General features: G+C 38.3%; 1 protein-coding gene across 4 annotated transcripts in view; it reads left to right on the top strand.

The window, feature by feature from the left end:
- The window catches only part of LOC117409262 (kelch-like protein 5), a 125,282-nt gene extending 113,286 nt beyond the window's left edge, over positions 1-11,996 (top strand). For all 4 annotated transcript variants that reach the window (XM_059006467.1, XM_034015019.3, XM_059006468.1 and 1 more), the window contains 6 exons: positions 6,263-6,449; positions 6,881-7,105; positions 7,531-7,693; positions 8,544-8,756; positions 9,205-9,376; positions 10,325-11,996. In XM_059006467.1, the coding sequence (XP_058862450.1) occupies positions 6,263-6,449; positions 6,881-7,105; positions 7,531-7,693; positions 8,544-8,756; positions 9,205-9,376; positions 10,325-10,381 (1,017 nt within the window). In that variant the 3' untranslated portion in view covers positions 10,382-11,996. The remainder of the gene's footprint in view (positions 1-6,262; positions 6,450-6,880; positions 7,106-7,530; positions 7,694-8,543; positions 8,757-9,204; positions 9,377-10,324) is intronic.
- Positions 11,997-19,803: the final 7,807 nt, after the last annotated feature.

The raw sequence follows: 19,803 nt of genomic DNA, 5'->3' as shown, positions 1-19,803 counted from the left end.
AACAGCTAAACCACAAGAAATTACCAGATCTAAAGTATGGCCACGATTATGCGTAGGACCTTTGACATGCAGGATATAATCTAAGGAATCCAGTAGCCTCAAAAATTCCAAGGAGTTCGAATCAGAATCAATGTCAACATGAAGGTTAAAATCACCCAATAAAAGAATCGATAAATAATTACAATATGAACAGGTAATGGACTGTTTAATGTCAAAGTTAACACTTCAATAGATGAATAACCTTCAACAATCCCCCCCCCCCCCCCCATCCCCCCCATCCCCCAGTAATTAGAGCTTCCTGGAAAAGAATAGTTAGGTGGAGAAGCCTCAATCAGGTAAACATTGTCATTCGGTCCAACCAGGTTTCAGTTAGAGAGAATATCAATGTTGTAATCCTAAATAAAATCACTCATTAACAGAGCCTTATTAGACAGAGACCTGACATTAAATAAACCTAGGCGTAAATTGATCCAATCAAAAGCATGTGATTGAGCAGGGGTAATACCTTCTTATGTTCTTACCACCATTTACTCAGCGGGTAGTGGGAATGGCAGGATACTTTTAACCTGAATTTTACATGCCTCCCCTCCCTAGTTCCTAGTTTAAATACCTTGCTAGGTGATGTTCGATGTTATCAGCTAGCATGCTTGCCCCTGACTTATTTAGGTGCCAGTCCATCTTTCCTATAATATCTTCTTTTCCAAAAGCAATGCCAGTTGTTTATAAATCCCAGTCCTTCTTGCACACGCCAACCAGCCAGCCAAGTATTTAAGGCCCTAATTCTACTGAATACTTCATCCCCACCAACAACAGGTAGTAGACCTGAGAGAATAATTCTGCATCCTAACTTTTTCAGCTGTTTTGTTAAGGATTTAAAATTCTCTTTCAGAATCACAGATTCTCTATTCCTCATGTCATTTGTACCAGCATGTACAATGACCATAGACTCTTCTTTTTTGTGATTTAATAATCTGTGCACTCTTGATTCAGTATCCTTTACTTTTGCTCCAGGGAGGCAGGTAACTGTCGACATTGCGTAGACTTGAATCACCTACTAACAACACCTCACCCCTGTGTTCATCCAGCACTAGGTCATCATAGCGTAGAATTGAATCACCTACTAACAACACTTCACCCCTGTGTTCATCCAGCACTAGGTCATCATAGCGTAGAATTGAATAACCTACTAACAACACTTCACCCCTGTGTTCATCCAGCACTAGGTCATCATAGCGTAGACTTGAATCACCTACTAACAACACCTCACCCCTGTGTTCATCCAGCACTAGGTCATCATAGCGTAGACTTGAATCACCTACTAACAACACTTCACCCCTGTGTTCATCCAGCACTAGGTCATCATAGCGTAGAATTGAATCATCTACTAACAACACCTCACCCCTGTGTTCATCCAGCACTAGGTCATCATAGCGTAGAATTGAATCATCTATTAACAACACCTCACCCCTGTGTTCATCCAGCACTAGGTCATCATAGCGTAGAATTGAATCACCTACTAACAACACCTCACCCCTGTGTTCATCCAGCACTAGGTCATCATAGCGTAGAATTGAATCATCTACTAACAACACCTCACCCCTGTGTTCATCCAGCACTAGGTCATCATAGCGTAGAATTGAATCACCTACTAACAACACCTCACCCCTGTGTTCATCCAGCACTAGGTCATCATAGCGTAGAATTGAATCACTACTAACAATCATCCCTGTGTTCATCCAGCACTAGGTCATCATTGCTCAGTGCTTGGAATGCATTAGCTAGATCAGTCTCCTCTCTATGTTGACTGCTCGGTGTCGTCCTCCTCTTCGTACTTTTTCTAAGTTACCCAGTCCCCACTCACTTCCTGCCTTTCATCCATATTTACCTTCTCAGGTCCCTCTACACATACAGTTCTACTTTCATGCTGTGGCACTGAAATGTCACATGGAGCAGGCGCATTTATAAAGTTAAAATCAGAGTCATTTTCAGTCTCGCCATCAGTATCTAAAACTAACCAAGTGTTATTAATTTTGTTGAAACTATTTTCAATGAGCTGCTCATTTTCGTTTATGCTTCTAAGTATTCAAATTTGTTTTTCAAGTTCAGCAACCTTCTGCATTAAAGAATGCGTGTCAGAGCACTTCTTGCAAATAAAGTCTCCCTTAAATTGAAATGTATTGACCATTGTATACATTTCACAAGAAATGCAGATCAAAGCAAGTAAAGTGTTTTTTTTTTTTGTTTTTTTTTTAATAAATACAATGTACAGCCTGTGGATGGAAATAACTGTGTGTTAAGCCCGCTGCACACAGCCCGACTCAAGCCGTTCCGACTCATCTCATCTCATCTCAACTGACCGCACACAGTCTGGATGAATCGTATTAGTGTGCGTGCCCTTAAAACCAAGATTATGCAGATTTCAGTCAGGATGAATCTTCAGATTTGAAGATTGAACATGTTGAATCTTTTTCAGACGCAGTTTCATTGAGATGTGATCAGTCTGTCTGTGTGCGGCGGTTGCCGACCAAGACTGGCTGAGACCGATTAGTCATAAGGCTGTCAACCAATGGTGAAGCAGGTTTAAGTGACGTAGCTTGTCATACAAGATGGCGGAATATTGACAGCTTTAGTTCCACAGGTAATAATACATTAGTCTTGAATTGCTCTTAGTGTCCCGAATTCATCAATACCAGATATGTGCACATTTGAATAGTTTTTAGGCATTTACTAATCACGGGTAAATGATCAATTTACTTGTTTATTATCAATCTACTGGCAGCCTATATTTTCGTACTGCGCTAAAACAGAAGTAACCGGTGCGTCGATCTCCAATAGGTCACAAATCACAAGCCCCTAGATCCACACGCTGAGAAAAAAACGTCAAATAAAAACCAGGTTGGATTTTATTTGCAACAGGCTAAAGTGTAGTAGACAAGCTATACAAAAAGTAAAACACTGTTTGAAACATTTGCACGGTGTAAATGGTCAACAGCTAAATTAATTATTATTATTATTATTTATTTCTTAGCAGACACCCTTATCCAGGGTGACTTACAATTGTTACAAGATATCACATTATACAAATATCATTTTTTTTTTGTTTATACAATTACCCATTTATACAATTGGGTTTTTACTGGAGCAATATAGGTAAAGTACCTTGCTCAAGGGTACAACAGCAGTGTCCCCCACTGGGGATTGAACCCACAACCCTCTGGTCAAGAGTCCAGAGCCCTAACCACTACTCCACACTGCTGCCCGATTTAATAAGCTAAGCACTTCTTTTGGTTGCCTCGTGGCGCTGTCTCTGTCGCCTAATCAGCATACGATGCCATGCATAATATGAGGGTCACTATGTTGGGCTAAGTTAATTAAAAAATGTGTACAGGGCAGTATTCATTAAATTTGCATACATAGTAATCACCAGTATATGGTTGTGGTCAGTAGTTCAGTCTTAGCAGAATCTGTGCAAACTCAGATGAGATGAGTCGGGACGGCTTGAGTCGGGCTGTGTGCGGCGGGCTTTAGAGCCGGGTAAACCATTTAACTTGGGCACAGATGAAGACAACGTTCAATCTCTGCACTCTACAAAGTATTCTAGCGTTAAAGAAAGTTATCTAAATGTAAATTATTGTTTTCATTTCCCACACCGTCCTGTACACATGCACATACTCACTTGTATGTCTGAATGTTAAGTAAATGGCAAACACTCCATTTCATTTTGCAGCATAGGTTATGTGTTGTTCCTATAACTGAATAGATTTTTAATGATTTCATTGTAAAGTTCTGATTGCCTCACAGGCAGCAAAACCATTTACTCCAACACAACGAGCTAGAAATGTTATCGGTTATGGAGACGAGCATACAGAAATGCCGATAAACAAAATTAAAGGCATTTCTTTGCAAAGCTAGCTTTCAATAATTGGCTGAAAAAAGATCAGTAGGGGACTGAATGTGTGCGTGGTTGTTAGATATTACCATGCACTGACTTTACTGTAGGTGAAAATCGTGACTTGGAGATTGAAGAAAGGGTGGGCATTAACTGTTGTGGCTAGCAAATTGAGACTTGACAACAATATAAATGTTATATCTGCATTCCAAATATCGTAGCAACAGACTGACCCTGGTGCCCAGTTGATTGTTGAGAATGTCATTGACAAAGCAAAACAGTGTGATTGGAAGAGAAGGACAGGGAATAAGGCAAAGTTACCAGGGCGCTAAAATTACCAATGGAGAATCTTTAAAGAACACTGTAAGAGCTCTGCAGGAATTGAATAGTGTACAGTATATACTGGATACCAAATTAACCCTGGATCAGAAGTTTAGGTCCAGGATAGGGGTAGTCCTGAAAGGAATACGATTTTAAATGAATATATTGTGGTTTATGATCCTTAGAATCAGCCCTTTTTCTTTCACAATGATTACTGCAGTTGAAAGAATAATCCTACAGAACCACAAGGCATTGTTTTATACCCACAGGTCTTTTTTGGAGAGTCCTCTGGTGTGGATTAAAATGGTAAATTAGATTAGCCTGTGGTCTACAATGAGTAAAACGCTGACTGTCACAGAGCAAATTGATTTACTGGCAGCCCTGAGAGACCATTGATTTTTGATTAAGGATGTGATCTCTTTCTTTGTGACCCAGAAAACGTCCATGTTGCCTTCATTCTCACAGTGGCTACTTTCACTCACTCACACACTCCCACACAAGATATCCAAGATTGTGTTAGATGCTCCTGATGAGGAGTATGTAATGATAGGCAGACAGACGAAATATGCACTGTAAGTGTATTGCAGACGTGTTCTGAAATCTTAAATATTATCTCCTTGAATGAATACATGATGCCTTACGCTTTGAACTTTCCCTGCTATGTTATATGCTGCTTTATTTACTTATAACTTTGCACTTTATTTTTATGTAATATTCTATCATTTGCATATTTTGTAATATTCTGTCATGTTTCTTATTTGTCATGTATTATGTGGTCATTTAATGTAAAAGGTATGGTTGCCTTTTTTATAAATCAGTTTTGTAATTGGAAAAATATGAGTAGATTTTGAAGGTTGTGGTTATATCTTGTCTACATCTTTTAGCGTAAAGAAAGAGTAAAGAAATAGCAGGAAAAAAATCTTGCCTTTTTGATTAAAGTAATTACCATAGGTTAATTCCTAAATGTCAGGTGTAAATTATGTGTGGAACTAATGTAGTGCAGTCATAATCATCCATCATATTCTGAGTGGGATTTAGAGTCTTTAAGTGAATCCGTTTGTGCATTACATCTGGTAAAGATGTATAGTCACTGAAAGCATATACATGGCATTCCATTCATAAGATGGTGGTAATCCCTTAATAGAAAGTTATTACTGCTTGAGTATTTGTTTGTTACTGCCAACATTTATTTTAATAATTACAACAAATAGCCTGGCCTTACTGCCCTTTTACTAGAATGTTTTATTTAAAATATATAGATTTTAATGGTATTGCTGTAAAAAATTTACAGAACTTTTCATTGAAGCCTACATAAAAATGAATTGGAAAGTCATAGTATAGATTATACCTTTTTATGTCTGGAAATGTATGCTAGTTTGGTGCATGGGAATTACAGTAATCCTTGTCATTTTGGATTATCTTTTTTCAAAGAGTTTCTTCATTTGTTATCCCTATTGTTTGATCATTTGTAACAAAAAAAATAAGACGTAGGGGGCTCCCGAGTGACGCATCCAGTAAAGGCGCTCCGCGTGGAGTGCAGGATGCGCTCTATAGCCTGGACGTTGCCGGTTCGAGTCCAGGCTATTCCACAGCCGACCATGGACGGGAGCTCCCAGGGGGCGGCGCACAATTGGCCGAGCATCGCCTGGGGGGAGGAAGGGCTAGGTCAGCCAGGGTGTCCTCGGCTCACCGCGCACCAGAGACCCCTGTAGTCTGGCCGGGCGCCTGCGGGCTTGCCTGTAAGCTGCCCGAGTGCTGCGTTGTCCTCCAACGCTGTAGCTCTTGGGTGGCTGCAAGGTGAGACCGCAGTGTGAAAAAAAAAAGTGGTCGACTGACGGCACACGCTTCGGAGTGTTCGTCTTCACCCTCCCAAGTCAGCGCAGGGGTGGTAGCGGTGAGCTGAGCTTAAAAAATAATTGGCCATTCTAAAATGGGAGAAAATAATTAAAATAATTGGCAACGACTAAATTTATAAAAATAAATAAATTTAAAAATAAGACGTGTGACTGTATCGGAGCTTTAGGAGATGAATGCATTTTTTTCTTTGTTTAGTTTCTGGCAGACATGGAGAACAACAGCCTATTCAGGGATAACATTGAGTGTCATAAACTCATCATGGAGGCCATGAAATACCATCTGCTGCCAGAGCGCCGGTCCATGCTGCAGAGCCCCAGGACTAAGCCCAGGAAATCTACAGTGGGGGTGATGTTTGCAGTTGGAGGCATGGATGCAACTAAAGGTACCCAGTCATTATTTCATAAAGCCAGTGGTAACACAGCTCAAAATGCTGCATGAATAAAAAGATTGCTTCTCATTACATTTACTTTGCATATCATCGTGTGATTTCTCCAAGGCAAATTTAAATTGAGGTGGAAATGTTATAGTTAAAGAGCCTTACTTTTTTCATTAGTAGTGTAATTTTTTTTTAAAGAACAATTTAACATTTTAAAGAGGGTTGATTGTATCTAATTAAAAATGTAAGTAGCCCACAACCTTGGGTTGTCCTCAGTTTAGTTTTGGAAGAGTTCCCATCTGTATTTTTTTTTTTTTTTTTCTGCTCACCGTAACTACATTCATTCTGTTACTGTAACATTTAATGTTAGAGATCAAAAATGAGACCGGATTTTTATTTTGCTATTAAGTAGTTCTTTGTCCTTGATACACTTGTAGGTGCTACAAGTATTGAAAAGTACGACCTTCGCACTAATACATGGACTCATGTGGCAAACATGAACGGGCGGCGGCTGCAGTTTGGAGTGGCAGTGCTGGAAGAGAAGCTGTTTGTTGTTGGAGGGCGAGATGGACTGAAAACACTCAACACAGTGGAGTGTTACAATCCGAAAACCAAAACCTGGAGCGTGATGCCACCTATGTCGACGCACAGACATGGGCTTGGTATGCGACTAGCTACATTATTAATCAATAACACGACACAAGATATTGCTCCTAATTAGGTTATGATATCGCAAAGATGACTAATTGACTGATAAATTCCATCCATGTACAGTAATTTTCATTGAAGCCAATAAAAACATAATTTGAATGGTATTGCGTAGATTATTTCTACCTTTTATGACAGGAAACGTATGCTAGTTTGGTGTTGCATCAATAGCATTGTTCAAGTGAGCAGTGCTTGTGGTGATTGGTTGTCTGTGATTTTATGATCATGTATGTGTGTGTATGTACATTAAACTTTCATTAAGGCTTGCATTTCATTCTGTTTATTTTTATAATTACTTTCTTTCAGCTGATATTCAGCTATTTTTATCATGTAAGACCGAGCCCATTTTATCCATTGGGTTGTCGTGTTTCATTTTCAGGTGTGGCTGTGTTGGAGGGTCCCATGTATGCTGTAGGAGGACACGATGGCTGGAGTTACCTGAACACAGTGGAGAGGTGGGACCCACAGGCTCGCCAGTGGAGTTTTGTGGCCAGCATGTCTACACCAAGAAGCACTGTTGGGGTGGCCGTGCTTAATGGAAAGTAAGTTTATAGGGAATGGGATGCGTTTATGCCATTGTTCAGGTGAAAGACCGGGAGTTTTGTTTTACACACGTACATAAGCAATTTATTAGGCTGACAAGGTTTTGATAGAAAAAGGAACTTTTGCATCCGAGAACAATTTGTTATTGCATTTATCATGTAGCAGTTTATCCATCAAACCGTATAACCACCTTGACTGTAAAACAAATGTCAATTGCTTTGCTGCTTCTTTTCAGAAAATTGAAACAGATCCCAAAGCAAATTTATTCTTCTGAGCAATTTCATTTTATTGAGCAACTAGCAGTCAATTTTTCAATTTAATCTAGTGACCCCAATAGGAAGGAAAACTATCATTGTGTCTATATCATGTAGAAAACTATTAGAACATAAGAAGAACATAAGAAAGTTTACAAACGAGAGGAGGCCATTCAGCCCATCTTGCTCGTTTGGTTGTTAGTAGCTTATTGATCCCAGAATCTCATCAAGCAGCTTCTTGAAGGATCCCAGGGTGTCAGCTTCAACAACATTACTGGGGAGTTGGTTCCAATTCTCTGTGTAAAAAAGTGCCTCCTATTTTCTGTTCTGAATGCCCCTTTATCTAATCTCCATTTGTGACCCCTGGTCCTTGTTTCTTTTTTCAGATCAAAAAAGTCCCCTGGGTCGACATTGTCAGTGTATCTGTATCATGTACAAAACTATTATCAGTGTGTCTGTATCATGTAGAAATCCTCAAATCCACTGTACAGCACTTCACTTTAATTAATGGGAAAAGGCTGTGAATGGCAAACTCTCAATTAAGATGCCAAAGCAAATCCCTACACACTGAAGATTTCTTCTTTTTTTATTTCAGGGTGTACGCTGTTGGAGGTCGCGATGGGAGCTCTTGTCTAAAGTCTGTGGAGTGTTTTGATCCCCACACAAACAAATGGATCCCCTGTGCACAGATGGCAAAGAGGAGAGGGGGTGTAGGAGTAGCCACCTGGAATGGATTTCTTTATGCTATTGGAGGTCATGATGCACCAGCTTCCAGCCTGACATCAAGGCTTTCAGACTGTGTGGAGAGGTACGGCAGTATCTATATTGACCAGTCAATACAATAACTTGCACTTGATTAATTCAAACTCCAATTACGTGTTCTTACTGGTAAGGAATTAGAATCCACTGTTTAAAAAATGTTATTAAATTGGATAAAGCTGCTTTTGTTTTTAATTACCGGTACCAAGAAGTGTTGCCTTATGCTTGAATATATTTATGTCCAAAAATGATCTGACCTAAAACTGGCAAGGTAAATCAGCCATCTAGCAATGTGATATCTGCAAAATAATATTCAGCTTTTTTTTGTTTTTTTGTTTTTTCTAAGTAGGACATGTGGAAATCAATATCTACTTTGATGCTAACGTAAATTCTCTTCTCAGTCTTTCCTGTCAAATAATAATAATAATAATAATAATAATAATATTGAAGTCAGTCCTGATTTTTTTTTTTTTTTTTTTGCATTTATTGTTTTGCAGATATGACCCCAAAACTGACGTGTGGACAGCTGTAGCCCCTATGAGCATCAGCAGAGATGCAGTGGGAGTATGCCTGTTGGGTGATCGACTGTACGCTGTCGGTGGCTATGATGGACAAGTATATCTAAATGCTGTTGAAGCCTATGATCCCCAGACTAACGAGTGGACACAGGTTGGACCCTAGTTTTTATTCTCACTTGCTTCAGCGTCTTTCTAGCTGAGATGGACAGTACTGTATGTCCATGATGCCACCCTTTTGTTGCATTTAGCTGGCAATGCCGTGGTAGTTAAGTGAAGAGGTGGGTGGAAAGCTTGAAATTGTAACAATTCATTTATATTACGGGTCACTGACGGGTGTATAAACTGTTGTGAATTGTAGATCAGTGTAGCAGTACTGAAAATAAAATGACGCTGCTGTCCTTGTAGCCGTTTTCAAAAAGTACGAACTAAACTATTTTAAATGCACGCAGTTATTAAATCCTAAAACTGGCAAATTGCGTAATATGCACAAAAAAAAAAAAAAGTTTTCTTAATCAGGTGTTATTTTTTGGTTTATTTGGTATTTTTTTAAAAGCCGCTAAAAGGAAAGCGACACCATAATTTAAATTAAACTGACATAAACTGGCTTAATCTTAACTGCAAAGTTTGTGATTCTAATGCTAGTGAAAATAAGTCAGATTCATTTTACCAACAATATGTTAATAGTCTTTGAGTATTGGTAAATCTCTTATTACAATTTTTTTTTTACATGCAACATGTTAAAACAAAAAAAAACCAATTTAAATCAATGTGAATATACAGTAAGACTTTATCACTGATATTAGCAGTCATATTTAATTGTTATTTTTTCGGTTTTAAGTACCTACTACTGTAAGCTGTAAAGAAATGTGACATTTTCCAAACTGTACCTCTTCACTGGAGCTAATGACTACATTCTAAATGTGGTTCAGTAGAACAAAGGCTCTGCTGTACTGTTCTGAAAGAGTGTACGGAAGTTGTTTGTGCAATGGCATTGGGTTCACTGGACCATAACAAGGTTTTACTAGTGAGAGTTTGAAATACCCTTTAATGTTGTACAATGTCCTAACTGTTAATATTGTTTCAATGTGTTCTCTTGCAGGTTGCACCATTGTGCCTTGGAAGGGCTGGAGCCTGTGTTGTTGCAGTAAAAATATAAGCTGTGCAGTATGGTTTTGTAATATAATATCCTATTGACTGTATTTAACTTCAGTGCAATTTATTTTTGTTTCCCCCAAAGAACTAAGACATTCTCCCAAAAAAAGAGGTTAATAAAAAAAAGTGTATTACCAAGGAATGCACATTAAATCTGATATGTATTTGAACTATAGAGCATAAATAATATGTAATTACTGTATCTTAACCTTCATAAATGTGTCATATATACAGTATATAATTAAGCTTGAAACCTCATACAGCTTAAAAGCTCAGGTGTACCAGTAATGTACTTGATATTTATTTCATAGTTATTTTGTTCTTTGATGGACACCATGCAATATATGGTTTACAACGCTAGTGATCAAAGCTAGTTGTTGGTACACAGTAAATATAGAATCTGATGAGAGTTTTAATTTATTTAGATTTCTAATGCTTGGCCACCAGATATCTTGCAAGTTACTTTGCTGTATAAGTAGCCCATAAAATAAGTAAGCTATTTCTGTTGCTGTTATTGTATCATATTAGAGTCCTACCAGCTCAAACAAAAAAAGATTTGCAATGGAAACAAAAAAGATATCAATTATTTTCCTGTTGACAGGATACAAATGACTTTTTGAACTGGTTGAAACATTAACATTTTCCTCATGTTGGCTTTAATATAAATGTGATAGATCTAGTGGCACTAGAAGTGATGTACTATATCATAGTGATCTGAGCTGCATATCTAACTGAAATCAATGCATGGACCAAGGAAAACACATGTTCTCTTCTCTCTGTACTTACTCGGTAACATTGGTGTGTAGGCATTATTTTCTTTGTTTGCACTTTTTGTTTAATGCCACAAAAATGTTGGTTCAACCAAAATATTGTTAGAATTGTTATATTACTGTTAAGAGCTTTTGATAAAATACTTTGTGTCTTAATAGAGGATTTGCCAAGTTGATGTACATTAGAGGGTCTATAAAATATAGCAACAAAAAGATGTCTAGATAGTTTTTTTCTGTTTCTATTCCTGTAGTTTTCCATTGTTCTTGTGTGTATCTTTGATTGGTAACTTAAATGCTGAATTACATTCCAACATTGAATTACAACACATTTTAATAGTTTCCTGAGAAGGGTATTATATTTGACTAAATTATTAATATTTTGTTAATGAAGCCCTTCTAGTGATTCTTACTGTACAATGTATACTTAGGCACACTTGCTTACTCTAAAGTAATGTTTACTCAAAGGAAAGGATATACATTAATATATTATATAGTTAAAATTCCTTGTAATAGAACAACATATACAGTGATAACAATAATCCAATGAAATGATCCGCTCATTATCACACAAAGCAGGTATTCAGTGCAATGGAGTAGAAACTGAGCTCTGTCACACACACTCGAGCATTTGCAGGGCAGTATATTTATATTTGAAGTACTGTACCCACTGTATTTCTGTCTTCAAAATATATTTACTGTAATTTCAAATACTGCGTGCTTTTGTATGGAGTCGTATGTAAAACTTCATGAAGTGGCATTTTACACTGCATCTCTTAATATTGCTTTGTGCCTTGATCTGTGTTATGATGCTGATTAATAAATGTACATTTGTTTTGTTTTGTTTTCTTCCTCCTGTATTTGCATTTGATTGTTTCCCAAAGATAAAATAATGTTTTCCAGGAATGTTAAGCACAATATCAATATAAAGCCGGACAGGTCACTATATATTTTCTTTTGGCTATTTTAGATGAGAGAGTAGGCTATAACTGAGTGTAGTAAGTTAACATTATTAAGGAAAAGCACATTTGCAGAGGCAAAAACATTAGGATCTTATGCCAGAATAATATTTATTTTTTTCCCCAAAGCTCAACTGGAGAACTGTTACAGGTGGTTTTTCATTTCTAAAGTTACTCAGTGTTGGTGGGAAAACAGTCGATAGTTTTGCCAATAATTGAATGGTGATGAAACTTTGAAAGATTGTTCTTTGGGAAGTGGGTGGTGCAGTGATTTGAAATAGTTTTTAAAACAGGAAACTACGTCAGTGTTATTAATATCTTATTTCCACCGCTGATCCTGGGAGCCATACATACTGTAGCCCGAGGCAGCGTTCAAATAATTAAATCATTCTCAAGTGGCATTCAATATGAAGAAGTAAAACAACTAAGAGTCGGAGATTCTCTGGGGTCGTTAAAATGAACAAACAAGAGACATTAAAAGCAGCTGAAGTTGATTTGATCTTTATTTTGCCTCTGTAGACATGCACTGAGTAGGACGTAGCATATTCTTGTTGGTCACTGTTGTAGACCCCTTGGTTTTTTAAAAGCCGCAAACAAAATCAAATTACATTCTCTGGTTTCCTTTTTAGCTAGAGTTACAGATGTCTCAGACAGGCAACTAGAACTGAGAAGCAACGCCGAAGCCCCTTTCACACTGGCATGCTCTACCCGGGTCAGGACCCGGTGTCATGCGGGTGACAGACACAAGTAAACAATGCGTGTATCAATGCCCCGGAAGCAGCTTGTTACAGACGCTTCCATCCAAGCTTCTCTGGATTGTACCGTCAGCCTAAATGCAATCTGGCTCATGGTCTGAAGCAACAAAAATATGGCTAACAGAGTAAACAAAAACGTTCCTTGCTGAAGTGAAACCTTCACGCAGGCGTGGCTGTTTGTTATTTTATCAGCCGTCTTGCATTTTGTCTCTCTCAACCTGGGTCAAAGCATGTCAACCCACATCCTGAGGTGGGTCGCTGGATGACCCAGGTACGTGGTTTCACACTACACGGGATTGTGACCAGTGTGAAAGGGGTTTAAAACACCACACAGAATAATAGCAGACTTCATAACAAAGGTAAGGGTACTGTAAAATGTCATTTAAAGCTACTTACTCAGAATTATTTGCCTAGTCTTTTACCTGATAAAGCCTCTGTTGTTGTCGGCTAAAATTATTTAAGAGTTTTCAAACAGATTTTCAATTCATCAGCAAAATTCTTTTTTTGGATTATGTTTATTTGTATAAAAAGTATTCCTTTTCTGTAAAAAGTGTAAATGTCACACTTTTCTTCTTTATCTTCAAATAGCCCATTTTGATTTAGAGGTGGGGAGGTAACAGGTAATTGACCAATACAAGTTATTGGCTAAACTGGGACTTGCCTCTCACTACTAACCAATACAGCCAGCAACATCACAATAACAGATTCGATGAAATGCTGCATAATCCCACTGCAGTAAAATATGGACATGAAGGGAGCTGGTAACTCAATGTTATGTTGTGACAACCCTGTATATATTTTTCTTCAGTTGCCTTCGTCTGAGCTGTCAAACATGATGTGGGGAGTAGGCTAGTCTACAAGTTAAAAGGAGTTACAGAAACCAGTGTGACATTTGTACTGCTGTTTTATGCGAATTACTTAAAAACTGGTTTACACCTGTGTATATAGTCAAGTTTCTTCTCGAGTTGTTTTGCATCATGTTTTTAAAAAAACATTCCCACTGTCCATTTTTGTTGCATGTGTTATCTTTTTTTTTTATCTCCATTCCATAATTTTCAAAATTGTACATTGTAATAATAAAAAAAATTAAATTACAGATGTGATTGTTTTTTTTCCCCAGAGATTTTTAAATTAAGACTGGTGTTCGACCTCTAATTAAGATCTGTAATATGCGCATGACAACAAACAAAAATTTTGAAGTGAAAACAAATTTATCCTGTATGTGAGTCTAATTATAATCAGTTGTGTAAGTGATGAACCTGCCCTGACAAGCCCTTTGGTGTTATTACCGAAATTAATTTCTGCAAAACATTTAATTCCATCTACTTGTCATCTTGTGCCAAATAAAATCTAAGAACATGAAGGGTGGGGGGAATATCTCCCTTTGACAGCTTAATCATTATTAATATAATTTACTGTCTAATTTGTTTTCGTTATTCATTCTATGGTCATTAAAGCCTTATCCAGTTACACAGGCCTCTGTCCCAGCAATTAAAACAGTATGATACTGCTGAACTCTATAATTTCTAGAATACATTATAATGTATTATATCCATACTTAAAAAAAAAAAAAAACCATGACAATCATGGAATCTGCTTAGAAAACCTTCTGCATTCTAAGTGAACCTTAGGTTATTATCATAACCCTGGTTCCCTGAAATAGAAAGGTAACCATTACCGCATGGATATTAACCTCCTAAAGACCCAAAACCCGAATAAGATATATCAAAGCTGCTCGACGAGCCTGTGACGCAGTCGTGACCCTCCCCCGAGGACATAAAAGTACTTTCAGGTGATCTTTCCTTCAAGCCTGCTCCAATCATGAGCGCAGTGACCTTGAAGGTTAATGGTTACATTTATATTTCAGGGAACCAGGGAACGTTCCCTTTGAAGTACAATTTGTAACCATTACCGTAAGGATGAGAGTACCAAAGCCGTCGCAGGGGCAATAGTGCAGAACTGGAATGCTACAAGGTTGAGCCGAGAGGCTGCCCTGTGCTTTGCCATATGGAACCCCAGTAGCTAGGGCTAAAAAAAGAGGGAGAAACTCACCTCTGTGCCTGTGTTGTAAGGGTCAACTGGGAAGCCACCTTTAACACTCTAGTTCCAAAGCCAGGGTCTTGAGGATCCACGACATTCTAGAGAACCTAGTAAAGGTATGGGGAGTAGCCCACACCGCTGCATTGCAAATGTCCTTGACAGATGCACCCTGGAATAAAGCCCACGAAGTTGTCATGCCCCTGGTGGAAAGAGTAGCAGTCCTGACTGTGTCTGCAATCCATTTGGACAGCCTCTGTTTAGACAGGGCTTAACCATGCTATTTAGTCCCACAGCAGACAAAAAATTGTTCAGGCTGCCTCCAACTTTTCATCCTGTCAACGTAGTACGCCAGTCTGGGCAGAACTGGAAAGGCAGATGGAGTGTCTCCAGGTCGGTACCGGGACGGTACGGTACCAGTTTGGTGACTTTAGCACGGGGTCAGTACAGTACGGTACCAGGTCGGAACCGAGATTGTACCAGGTCGGTTTGGTGCGGTAACTTCGTCCAGGTTCGCAGTCAGCCACGTGTAGCAATGACAGGAATGTCCACCTGTACAAGCCAAAGCCACTGGCAAAACCATTCAGTCAGTACACACATGAGACTGAGGGAAGCCTGCTTATTAGATGGTACTAACCCCCTTCATAATGGTGATGCTAAAAGCAGTCACCAAAACGGCATCAAGATACTGTGGATGGGATTGCAAGCAATCAACACCCGAAGCAAGTATCTCGGTCCTGCGCAGTGCTGCTGATCCTAGCGGCTGCTCTTACTGTACGTGTGCAAAGAACCACGTTGCAGACCAGCCTGCACATAGTCTCTGTAAAAGAAATAGAAAACACAAGAGAAACTTCTCTACAAACAGTAATAAAATATTACAGTAAATAATGTCTTGTATAGAAACAAGAATAAAATGTCCCATAACAAAAACGAGAAATAATAACTCCAGCCGGAGCTATGCAGCCTCGAGGGAGAGCACAAAGTCAGCTGACTTACATTGCTGGATCCCTGGGAAGGAGTGACTCAGGCCGCAGTGGGACGTAACAAGCAACAGGTTGTAGTGCACAAATTACGTGTAATTATTACAAGGATTATTTTAATATCACATCATTCTGTGTAAAAACACAATAAATGCAAAATATATAGCAGATAGAGGTAACAAGTAGTTATCTGAACCAGGCTCGTCCGTCAGGTCAATCTTGAAAGGAAAAATGGCATTGAGATCTGTGAGTGCAGTCCAGTAGACATTAAGATACAGCCATATATACAAAATTCAGCATTTAATATACTTCCAGCATGAACGCAGCCATATTTATCCACAAAGCACATGCCTATCCAAGTTAAAAATAAAGAGTTTTGTTTACTACTGTTAGAAAGTTATAAAGTCTTTGAAATCTTCTTTAATCTACCCTACAACCAACCCTGAATTCATTACGAAAAAAACACAAATTCTGCATTATTACCTTTGTCCTTTGCGTAGAGTAGGGTGACTGGCAGTCTTGTCAGAGCTGCTCTGTGTCATCCAAGGAGTTCTGACTGAGAAAGGAAAAGGTCACACTATGCATCTGAAAATTCAATCACATTTAGGGTTTAAGTTGGAAGGAAATGTGGAATATTGCCTGGGGTCGTTTGTGTTTGACATATCAGATGATATGATTTTCCAGTTTCCTTGTCACATATCTCTTGAACTAGAAACTAGATGGGGCTGTCTGGGGTATCCAGCTGTCTGAAGGGATTTGAGGCAAGCACACACACACACAAATACACTAAGATGTATACCATTCTCTGAAAGCCACTAGCAGGTAAAGACAACCTGCTGCTAATTCACATTTCTATATTAGCGCTGGATGAGGGTGTCAGATGTCACAGTGGATATGAGAATGGCAGTTATGAAGCCAAATTGACATGAAAAGTAGACCGGACATTTCCATCAATGGATTAAATAAATCTTGAATTGATGATGCGATCAGAAACCCAGAGGCATTCTAAACTGTGCCTGCTACTGTAGTAGGACTGTTCTTTTCAAGGGTTTAATTAAGTAACAGCCAAAATTGTTTGTGTCAGACTTGTTAGAAAGTCTGTAACAAAATGATTGACTGTTACTGAAGACACCCACCTGCAGGTACCGCAAAGTCCATAAACAAAACAAAACGTTAAAACAAATTAGTCCCGCACTGTATAAAACTGAGCTGATTTTACCAGTGCTTGCTAGTCTATTAACCAGTTTATAATTTTTTCGAAGCAAATTAAACCATTTTAGTTTTGGCTTTATTGTTAAAGTTTTCACACATGCAATACTGTCCTACAATTACTACATGACACTGTGATCATTCCACTGTGTTATGTGAACTGAGAGATAGCAAATGCTTATCGTAGAAGTTTACCGGTGTAGTGCTGGAAATTGTGGTATGCGTACCAAAACTTGACCTGTATAATGTCAGAAAGCAGTAAGTTGTCACATTGAAAGTGGTGCGCCGTCAGATTTTGGGTGTACCATTAATTACACATTATTTTTTGACATATGTCATTAAGTAAACATTTATTTGAATGTTTTTGAAATTAAATGGATAAATGCAAACCTCTGTTGCATTTTTCTTTGTGAACTTGCTAAGTGAAGAACGTAAAATGCATAAACTCCCTAATCCAGTAGACATGAAGGTGGGGCATCCTGCTAACCCTAAGAAATCAAGCGTCTAGCCACCAGGAACACAGCGAAAAGCACAGCAAAGGAGAGGGAACCAGTCTGAAAAGTTCTCAAATTGAGGTGAAAATCTGTAGGTCCAGTACGAGAGAGGAAAGTGATTAATGACACCCATCGCTAGTAGTATCCTAGTTATGGACAGTTAACATTGAATTACATTAAAACAGAATTAAACATAAAACAATAATACTGTTTGTCTTTGAATGAAACAAAAAGCTCATTGTTTGAGGTTAGTAGGTACAAAAAACACCACTGAAATGTAAACCACCAATTGACTAGGACAATAAAGGCAGTGTCCCCAGATTGAGGCTTGGGATGAATCTGAATATCTCCTACAGCTTTCTAATGTTTATCACACATGCAAACACCACAGAATAACATCACAGGAGCTGTCCAGAATAACACTGTGTGCATTGTTAAACCCATGACAATACTCTTTCTATGTTTTATGCACATAAGGAGCAGGAGCAGGAGCTGTCGTTCCAGCAGTACGTGTGACCACTGCCCCATCTGCTGCTGAAAGTCAGTAGTACTCCGAGTTCCCATCAGGTAAAGAACCGCTACTAAAACAACCTTAGCATCCGAAAGTGAAGGTAGTACTGGATTATAGGGTTACTTGAGTTACATGATTTCTTCAACCAAATTTTATGGTCCGACAAATCCAAAATATAACTTTTTTCACCAAGAAATCAATAATATGTTTGGGGGAAGAAAAATTTAAAGAAAAGTCCATCATGCCAAGTGTTAAACATGGTGGAGGTTGTGTGATGGCACAGACTTGTTTTTGTTCATCAGGCACTGGCAACCTTTGTATTGTAGAATGCTGCACAATGTGCACTCTCAATTGTTACCCAGTGCTAGAAGGCGTATTGGACAGAAGTTTGTATTCCAGCAGGATAATGATCCTAAGCATTCTGCAAAGTCTACAAAAGAATTTCTGAAAAAAGTAAGATTACAGTTATGGATTGGCCATCTCAGTCCCCAGACTTGAATCCCACCAAGATGTTGTGGATTGACTTGAAGGCTGCTGTTGCAAAAACGAAACCAAAAACTCAAAGCTGTACGTGTTGAAGAATGGGCAAAAATATCTCCGTAAAAATGCCAGGAACTGGTTTCAAAATACAAAAAAAAGACTGCAAGCTGTAAAGGAAGCAAAGGGTGGGCACTCAAAATACTAATGTAAGGGTGCCCAAATACTTTTTTGAAAGTATGAAATTCATTTTTGCATGTTATTTTTTCATTTTATGCATGTTATGTAATAATGTGTTGTTTTACTATAAAACTGAATCACTACTTTAATTTATATCTTTCAATAGAACAATTCAAAATTATAGAAATCACTTTGTGGTTTTTCTCTTTTTAGTCTGCAACTGTGTGTGTGTGTGTATATATATATATATATATATATATATATATATATATATATATATATATATATATATATAATTTCAAAGATCATTAAACAAACAAAAAAAGCTAAAACACCTAAAAGCCCTATTTGGATTCCTACATATTAGGGAACACTAATGAAGGTCAGGTGGGATCCTGTTTCCTGCAACACAGGAAGTTCTAGTACTGGTTCTTACCCCATTTGGGATTTCCAGGAGTGATCTGCTATGAATTGGAAGACATGCTTTAACTGTTGCTGGTGTATGATTCCAGTAGAAATGTGCACTGCTTAGCATCCAGTTGACCATTCATCATTGTGCTTTAAGAAAGTTTACAAACGAGAGGAGGCCATTCAGCCCATCAGCCCAATGCTTTATGTCCTACAAATAATGAGCACGGAATCAGCGATGGTCTCCATCACACACACGTGTACAATGTGAAGGTGTAGAAAAATGCGCAATCCCTGAACATGCCAAGTCAGTAGCACTGCCTGCCAAGCAATACATCACTAGCCAACTAATAATATGCATCAAATCGCACGAATGCACAAGCCAGGTTTTTACTATGAATTGGTAACTTTGGACAGGAGATAGCAGGTAAATTACTCCTTTGAAGAGAACGGGCACATCATCTCTTAATTTCTTCCAAATTGACAAAAAATACCCACATTAGCGATACACATAAGTGTACTATAAAACAACATTATGATTTGATTCAAGCAGACATTTATAAGGTATTACAGGAGACACAATAAATCAGTAACATTTCTTGTGGTAAATAACTTGTGTGCATCTTCCATGTCATAACCAAATACCAAA

Source organism: Acipenser ruthenus, chromosome 2 (genome assembly GCF_902713425.1).
Source record: "Acipenser ruthenus chromosome 2, fAciRut3.2 maternal haplotype, whole genome shotgun sequence".
Classification (NCBI taxonomy): Eukaryota; Metazoa; Chordata; class Actinopteri; order Acipenseriformes; family Acipenseridae; genus Acipenser; species Acipenser ruthenus.
This window is presented reverse-complemented; position numbering and strand designations above follow the sequence as displayed.